This window comes from Echinops telfairi, unplaced genomic scaffold, assembly GCF_000313985.2.
Source record: "Echinops telfairi isolate 266 unplaced genomic scaffold, ASM31398v2 ScPeMD7_7469;HRSCAF=8507_0, whole genome shotgun sequence".
NCBI lineage: Eukaryota > Metazoa > Chordata > Mammalia > Afrosoricida > Tenrecidae > Echinops > Echinops telfairi.
Window position 1 is genome coordinate 84,358,159 of NW_022111372.1, and position 9,186 is coordinate 84,367,344.

General features: G+C 48.6%; 1 protein-coding gene across 4 annotated transcripts in view; it reads left to right on the top strand.

Annotated features, from left to right (window-relative positions):
- Positions 1 to 1,071: 1,071 nt before the first annotated feature.
- The window catches only part of SH3TC2 (SH3 domain and tetratricopeptide repeats 2), a 68,162-nt gene continuing 60,047 nt past the window's right edge, over positions 1,072 to 9,186 (top strand). For all 4 annotated transcript variants that reach the window (XM_045284797.1, XM_045284798.1, XM_045284799.1 and 1 more), the window contains exon 1: positions 1,072 to 1,172. In XM_045284797.1, coding sequence (XP_045140732.1) covers positions 1,121 to 1,172 — 52 coding nt within the window. In that variant the 5' untranslated portion in view covers positions 1,072 to 1,120. The remainder of the gene's footprint in view (positions 1,173 to 9,186) is intronic.

Here is a 9,186-nt window from a genome sequence, read left to right on the forward strand (position 1 = left end):
CTGACAATTGTGACTCAAGATCAAAGCCAGACTTCAGAGACTTTGTCACTGGGGACTGAGCTGGTGTGTGGAGTCGACCCTCCTGTCCGTCCACTCCAGTACGACGGACCCCCTCCAGGTCCTTCCCCACACTGTATTCGATCCGCAGTGGCTCTCGTATAATATAAACGTGACCAGGCCACCTTCCCCCTTACACGGTGGGCTCCAGCTCCAAACCTGATCAGGCCTATCAAGACCCTGCCTTCCCACTGCCCACGTGGCCCCTCCCTCTCCATGGGTCTGTGTGCCGGCTCTCCGGTCTCTCTCCAACCTCGCTGGCATGGGACTGTATTACTCCCGTTTCTTTGTGAGACCTCATGAGTGAGTGTCAAAAATCCAGCTGTATAGTGGTTCGGTACTCCCCTGTGCCTTTGTTCAGCCCAAAGAGAGGAGAGGTTAGGACCTGGTGTGACTAGCTTTTTAGGCATATTTCTTGTCTTACCCTAGTTGGCCCTCCATCCTCTCGCCTTTGTAATGCTTGGGTCACCTCAGGTGATGGCCCCGATTTTGAGATCCTGTAGCTGTGGTCTGGCTCCTTCAACAGCCAGGAGTTGGCTTATCACGGCTGTTGGTTGAGATCAGCCACTTGCACCCATAGCTCCAGCTCCATCCAGGTACCCAAGGCAGTATCTGCAGAGAGGAGCTGGGGGAGAGGGAGATCCCTTCCCCAGGGGTGGGGGCCAAGTCGCTCAGGACAAAGAACAGCTGTCTTGATTCCTGAGCTGCTCTTTGCCCTCCTTCTCCACCCTGCTGCCCCCACAAGAACCGAGCCACATATCACAATCCTAGAATGTGAGGAATGTGCCCGCGCTGGATAGGCACTGACTGCTTCCACGGAAAGGCAGGGAGGAGCTGGGAGCTCCAGGCAGAGGCCCAGTGTGCAAGGACTCTGGGCGGCCCCTCCCATCCTCCCTCGGCCTCCTGAGGCAGCAGGAAATCAAAGGCCGCATTGTGCTCTCTGCTTGGGTCCTCCTGTGCTGGAGGAGGCGGGAGGAGGGACACCGTTGGGAGGCTGTCCCCTCCCAGCGCCACTCTGGTTGGTGTTCCCAGGGGCCTCAGCCCAAGGGACGATGGTGCACACATGGGTGGCTGCTTCTGCATCTCTAGGGAGCGGAGTTTGTCCTGGGGCCCAGGTGAGTTTGTTGGGGGCCCGGGCTGAAGTCCTTGGTCCAGAGAAGGATCAGGGGCTCCCTGGGTTGGGTGGCTGCTTCTTCACACTGGGAGGGCGGGCTGTGTTTTCTGGTTGGCCTGCTCCCTCCCCAGTTAGGTATTTTCGTCCTGGCTCTGAAGAAAGTGAGTGAGGGAAGCCTAGGAAACATCTCTTGTCGAAAAAAGACTGTCAGCTCACTCTGCTGAGGAGCAAGCGCTGCTCTGGGCCGCCACTCCCTGGGTGTGGCTTCCTTTCTTCCCAGGATTCCCCAGGACAGGAAGAACTGTGGCTTCCTCTCTGGTCTATGGGTGGGCTTGTTTGGACTCAGTGACTTCACCCTCTTTTCAGCAGGGCGCCATTCTCCCGTTCTCCCGCTTCCCATTTGCTACCAGAGTTTGGGAATTTGGGTAAGTCAAGTGGAGGTGGCGGAGAGATAGGGCGTGCTCTAAGAAGTTGCCAAGCCATCTGAGATGACCACAGGGTGGCTGACCACACTGTTTGTCTGGGCCTGGGGGCTTTCCAGGGACACAGGACTTCCAGCGCTCAACCTAGGGCAGTCCCCCACACCTAATTAGAATGGCCCTTCCTGTGGGAGGATAAGTAGTGCTCTAGGTGTTAGGCCTTGGGGAGAGGAGGTGAGACAGAGGAGCCTTACGGCAAGGAAGCATCCTTAAGTCTTGCAGCAGTTATGTCTTTCTGCAGGTTCTCCCTGGTTTCTGAGAAGGGACACCCAGGAGGACCCCTAGCCAAGGGCTTTCAACCCAAGACAGTGACTTCCCCATTGCAGTCTGCTTCCCTGGGCAACAAACTCACTGCCATCGAGTCAATGCTGACGCATAGTGACTCTCTACAGGAGTAGAAAGCCCGGCTTTTCTCCCTCAGAGTTGCTAGTGGTTTTGAACTGTGGACCATAGGGATCACAGGACAATGTGTAACCACTGTGCCACCAGGGCTCCGGGTTCAACAATATAGAAGGCACCCAAACCTCCGCTTCCCTCTAGGCGATTCTCACGCGTGACAAAGTCCACGTGCTGTAGCTCAGAACTGTGCCACGGGGTGTCATGGCTGGGCTTCAAGGCTGAGACCTTTTAGAAGCAGATCACCAGCCCTTTCTTCTGAGGCACCTATGAGTGTGTTTGAACTTCCACTTTTTTTCAGTTACTAGTTGAACACTTCACTGTTTGTACTACCCAAAACTGTGATAGCAAATCCTAAACAAATGTGCCCTACTTCCCTTGCTTAAGCCCCAGCCCAGGCACTGAGAACAAGAAGCAATCCCCAACCAAGCCCACGCCTGGCCCCAAATCTACCAGCAGGCAAACCCCAAACAATGCTCTTAGCACAAGCGTGACCTTCAGCTATGAATCGTTTTCCTTCTCTAGATTACTGGCCTTTATAAATTCTCCCCTTGCAGCCTGCGTCACTGTTCTTTGGGGGCAGATGTAGCAGTGAGGAATGGGAGACACACAAGATCACTGGTCTGGAAGACAGGGCCTGGGCTTGAGGCCTGACTCAGTTTACCTCGGGTAGGCATGGGTCATCATGGTGACCCATCATCTGGCATTAGAAGATGAGGTGTCCGGATTCGATCTTGGCTCTCTGGCTTGCTGTGAGCAATTTTCTTTACTTCTCTGTGTTACACGTTCTGAATCTGTATGTTTTTTTTTTTTAACTAATTATGGCTGTTACCTGTACAAACTTCAATGAGTACAGGCACCAACCTGCCATCTGGCTTTGGGCATCATCCAGAATTGGTTTGAACTGGGTGCTAGAGAAGATAGGTGAAGGAGCTAGTTGATAGACTCTGAGGGATGTTTTTGCTGTCTTGTATATTGATGGATTCCAGGGATCAAAACAGAATGCCAACAGTGATAAGTTATTTTTAGGCTGTTGCAGAACTCTAGAATAATGACATATTTACTCTTGGGCCCACCCCTCTTCTTGTTTAATATCCCCTCTCTCCCCCACCTAATACTGTATAATGTGCCCTAACCTTATACCCCAGTCCTTCCCCTGGCCCCTGAATAATCATTCCTGATCTCATGTAAAAAATGAAAGGAATATGAGTAAAATGCTTCTGATGGAGCTACATGACCTTGTGAATAATGTGGCATTGGGTTTGTGTTAGTCTGGGTTAAATAGAGAAACAAATTTCACAGACACGTATATGTGGATAAGAAAGAGCTTTATATACAAGAGCAATTTAGTATTGAGAAAACATCCCAGCCCAGTCCAGATCAAGTCCATATGTCCGAAATTAGTCCACATGTCCAATACTAATCTATAAATTCCTCTTCAGACTCATGCAACACATGCAATGATGTCGAATGCAGGAAGATCACCGGCCAGGGGGTGGATCCAGTGGTGGTAGATGCATTGCAGCACTGGTGTGGGTCTCTACGTGGCTCCTCCAGCTCCAAGGCTCTAGTGTAGCTCCGTGTGTCTTGTTATCAGACAAGACTACGAAGCAGAGAGTATGTGTGTATCTGGCCTCCAGTGAGCTGTTTATCTCTGTGGTGCCTCCAAATGAGGTCATCAAACTGTGACCTGATTGACAGGCTAGACTCCACCCCTTCTCAACTTGACACCAGATGATGCAACTACCACAGGTTTCTAGGTGCTTTGTGAGACTGTTGGGATTTCCCTTTCCTGGGTTAAATAAAAATTCTAGAACAGTTATAAAAAATATAATAATGATGCCTTCTTTGGGCACGAGTGTTGCTGGGGGATTAAGTCCATGTGGGAGTCCAGGGCCCAGTTCCTACAACAGGTGCTAGTCCCTGGTACTGCTTCTCTCTGACTCTAGCATAGCACGCTTTCTCCTGAACCCCTGCTCGCTCATCTCTGAGATGAGAAGGTCCCACTCTGCCCCATGCGGTGTCTTAGGGAACACTGCTCCTGCTCCAATCCACAGCTCCCTCCAGAGCAGCTCGGCTTCAGAGCTGTAGTTCTAAACATATCGCAGAGAGCATCCTCTGGGTTCTTATGGCGCTATCATGAAATTATCCTATTCCCGCACTTTTATTTTTTGCCATTGGAATCACTTTTTAAAAAGACTCTAACTAGTATTTATTTCTGCTGAGGCTCCTCAAGGGCCCCCTGCTCCCATGCTGTTCTCCATGCTTGCCTGGTTTGTCCTAGAGAGGTCAGTATGGTCGTAGGGGTCCGGGTATCCCCGCTCTAGGTTCCCAATTTGTCCCAGGAGATTGGAGGAAAGTGTGAGACAATCCTGGAGCAACTTAATAGCATGTGCGGCCTTGGCAAGTGACTAACGTTCTATGAGCCTCAGCTCTCCTGTTGTGGAACCTACCCCGTGGGGTGGTTGTGAAAATTAAATGAGATCATTTATCTCCTGGATTTGGCAGAGCCGGGTGTCAGGAATTGTGGACTACTTGTATTATTAGTTAACATTGACCGTCTCCACATCCTTTCTCCTAATTCCTGACTCCAGTTGAGTAGGAGACTGCTAATGTTTCTCTGGGCCCTTCTGCTGTGTTTGTGTGGGTGGGCATGTGCAGTGAGGAGCAAGTTGTGAGTCTGCCGGGCTGAAGGAGGCGGCAAGGGAGAGGCCCCTGCTTGCATTGAACCCTGGGAATCTGTCCAACTGGTGTGTCATGGGGTGACGCAGCTATTGATGTTGGCTCTGTACATACCATTCTCTCCAGGGGCCCTGCAGACAGCACCTGCTCCCCACGATGCTACTCAGGGGCTCACATAACACCCGGGTTTCACATGGCAGAAAGCTGGGCTTTTGGTCAACTGTCATCATCTGTCACTTCTCAGACCTTTTGAGAGTCTTCTCTGTGGTTGGATAACGGCAGGTGCTTGCTTCCACCCTTTGAAGGAGAACTTGGACAGACTTCGCCCTTCAACAGATGAGGGAGGGAAACGCTGGACTGCATCAGTCACTGGTGTTTGTCACTTTCAACGTTTTGGAGCAGTACAAACAGAATAGCAAGAGATCAAGAGGGACTGGAGACAGCAATAATAATACTAGTTCTTTCTGCTTAAGCATCAAAAAATAGGTGAGGCACATCAAGCACAATCTTATACATCATTGAAATAATAGATTTTCCAATTTCTTGGCCTTTTTATGTCAAACATTCAATTTCTCGTTTTAAAAGAAATAAAATATTATCAGTAGATACAACTAAAGTCCCACGGAAATCTCTTCCTCTCCCACGCCAGAGTTAACCACATGCATGAGTTCAGTGTTTTGGTGTCTGCATTACACATTCATAGACCCATAGTCATGGCAAAGAATTGTTCTGCAGATTTTCAAACTTAAGCAAAATGAGGCTACGTTGTCATACTACCAAACCCAAACCAAATTCACTGCCCTGGAGTCACTGATGACTCCTAATGGTTTCAAAGTTGTAACTGCTTATGGGAGTAGAAAGTCCAGTCTTTCTCTCTTAGAGCTACTGGTGGTTTTGAACTGCCAGCCATGTGGATCACAGCCCACTGCATAACCGCTACACCAGGGCCCCACCTCATAAGATTATGCAACTTGCCATTTCCCCCTCTCACCATTATGATTCATGTTGATCCATACACATCCATCTTGACAGGTACAGCCTTCGTTCTAACTGGGTGTCTGTTTCGGAAAGGAGACTCTGGATTTACCCCAGCTTGTCATGCTAGAAGAGAAAAAAGTGTGTGAGTGGGGCAAAAAGTCTAAAGGACAAATGTGTACTTAGGAGACCTGCTGATGTAGAAGGTGACAACACGTTCTGTTGAGTTCTACGTGGTCGGCAGTTAGAAGCCTTCAGCAGCTCCAAGGGAGAAAGACCGGGCTTTCTCCTCCCACAAATAGGTACTGTCTTGGAAACCTGTGAGTCAGCACTGACTCGATGGCAGTGAATTTGGAGGGTTTGGTTGTCAACCTGATTCCATATAGATAGGTCTTAATGCTCATCTTAGTCAACTCGTGCTACCACAAGTGGGTCACGTTAATAAACAAAAACATATTATCTTACAGTTGAGGAGGACAGACGCTTAAATTCAGGGTGCCAGCATGTGGGATACAGAAAGGTTTTCCCAGGTTGTCCCCTACAATATATGCCAAACCTAGGACGCTGCTTGCAACACTTGGTAAATGACAGTAGCACATGCGAGGTCAGCTGCTTAGAGGTTTTCTCCCTGAGGGCATCAGCCATCTAGGGCAATTGGGTTCTATTGTCTGTCCCCCCATAGGTGGGGCCCACTCCCTGCTGATAAAGAGCCCAGAGACAAGGTCAAGCCAACTCAAGGACAACCAAAGTTAGGCTGCCATCTTGAATCTAGGATCCGCCCATCTTGTCACATGTGTACCCCAAGTCCCTCCCCTTCTTATTACGTGTACATGCCTAGCTCATCCCCTTCCTGTCACATGCATGCCTATTGGACAGCCCCTTCCTGTTATGGAGGTAGTTACCTGTAATCAGCGGGGCTTGCATTCCCCTAAGGGATATATAAGCCTTAATTAGAAATATACTTGCTCTCTCCTCCCACCTCCACGTGGACCACCAAGAGGGGCTGAGGTGGGCATGCTACTATGACACGTGCCCGACTCCCTTATTTTACCCTCTCCTATCCCTCCTACTCGCTGTGACTGCACTCTACTCTTTATATAGTATCGTCGTCGTACAATTGCGCCTATGAACCCTGTGGGCTTGTCAGAGGCAGGCCTATTTTGACACCATCACAAGGGAATGGCTTTTTGTTGGCTCTGGAGGAAGGCCTTTGTCTCTGGTCTCCTTTACCTTGGAGTTCCTTGCTACTGTAGATGAAGAGTTGAGTTCTTCCTGGATTTAGCATACCAGGACTGGTGTGGTTCTGAATATTTCAGTACATCCCTTTTGGTGAAAATATGGATTAATTCTGGTGTAGACATAGGAGGGGAATTTCTACATAAGTGTTCATGTCCATATAAGCTCAGCTTAGATTGACAGCGGTAAATGCTTTTCCAAAATGCAAAATTCTAGAATGTATCCTCCAAACTTGCAGCCCATGGGAGTTCTGGTTGCTCCACAAGCAACGTGGTCTTTATGTAATGTTTTCATTTTAGCCAGACTGTCAGTGATGCACTCTGGTTTGATTTTCATTTCTCTGACGGGGTTGAGAAAAGGTTTACCTACTCATCAACCATGAGGATCGTGTCTTGGTGAAAATCTCTTCGAGCCTTTGCTTACTTTTCTAGTGGGTCGAGTACCAGATATTAAAGAGCTTTATTCTGGAGCCCCCGTGTTGCAGTGGCTATGCACTGGGCTGCTAACTGAAAGGCCAGCTGTTCAAACCTACTGACTGCTTTGAGGGAGAAAGAGGGCTTTCTACTCCTGTCAAGAGTTACAGGCTCTAAAACGCAGAGGGGCATCCCACCCTGTCCGGCAGTCACCGTACGTCAGCATTGACTAGATGACAGGGACTTTGGTTTTCTTTGTTATTCTGGGTTTGAGTCCTTTGATGAGTATGCACATTTTTTTTTGTTAAGGTGACTTTTGGTTCTGGCAGAAGTACAGCATGTTCCTGGTCAACTCTAGCTCATTATCGGCAGCTTTCAAGCTAAGCTACTTAGCTTTCAGCACCAAACACCCAACGAGATTTATTAGATGAAGAGCTGGGAACAGATCGACCCCTCCTGCCTATTCAAGCTGAAATTCATGCCCTCACCCACAAATGTGCCAACCGTTGCAGCTCTGCAGAAGGGGAGCTCTTTAGCTTGGTTCTCACAGTCCTTTGGCACCAGTACAGAGCGGAGACAGGGGATCTTGGAGGTAGTATGAGGTTGAGGTGACTCAGCTTCACCATCAATCAGCAGTGTGCAAGCCTGCCCCATTCCTGAAGCATCAGTAGGAGCACATGGCCAGAATGCAAAACCTGGTGGCTGCTCAATACAGACCCTCCTCAATTTCACACTGGAAGAATTGGGGAGCAGAGCCTAGTGGTAGAGCTGATTGAGTTGAGGTTCTCAATCTTATTTAGGACTAAAATTATAACCAAACTCACTGCCATCGAGTAGATTCTGACTCATATGGACCCTATAGGATTGAGTAGAACAACACCCATGGGGCTTTAAGGCTGCACATCTTTATGAGAGCAGAAAGCATTGACTTTTCATACAGAATGGTTGGTGGGTTCAAACTGCTGACCTGGTTAGCAGCCCACTGTGCCTCCAGTGCTCCCGTTCACGACCCTGTAGTGGTTATAATAATAAACACTTTACCATGTGACATAAGGCTTAAGTACTTGACTAGTAGCTGAAAGGAGCCTCTGCTCTGCCAGGCTGAATCCTCGAACACCCTATTTAGCAGTTCTATGCTAAATGAGTCAAAATCAACGTGATGGCAACTAACAACAATCATGGAGTCCTGGGTGGTTAAGCCATTAAAGAGTGCTGTGATAGGTAGGTTTATTGTGCCAACCTGGCCAATGAACACATGTGGGATTAATTGAAGGTCAGAGAGATAAATGGCTCAGGGAACCTCACCTTTCTTGTCTCTTGCTCTTTGATGACTGTGTGGCTGCCTTAGCTGGTTCTCTGCCTCAACTTGTGAACTAACACTACCTTTGGGACAACCAACCTGTGGATTGTGTCCCTGTAGTTTGAGGTTCCTTCAAGACTTGCTTCACCATGCTACTGGTGTATACATCGCTTGAGTTGGGGACTGTTGGACCCTGTCATCTGGCTGACTGTTGGTAACCTGCCTTGCTCTTCGCTGCCTGTGACCAGATTGCCTGAATTGCTCTTCAGAGGACTCAGCTGTCTGCTTCCTTAACTTGCACCCAGTGGCCCTTGAGTTGAAGGACTGTCAGTGTATTAGCTATTTCATAGAAGTGAGTTGCACTGAGCCATTTGTACTGCTCTATAGACTAATTAGCTGTTTATTTCTTTTTTTCTTTTTTCTTTTAAAAATTCTTTTATTGTTTTATTAGGGGCTCATACATCTCTTATCACACTCCATACATCAATTGTGTAAAGCACATTTGTACATTCATTGCCCTCATCATTCTCAAAA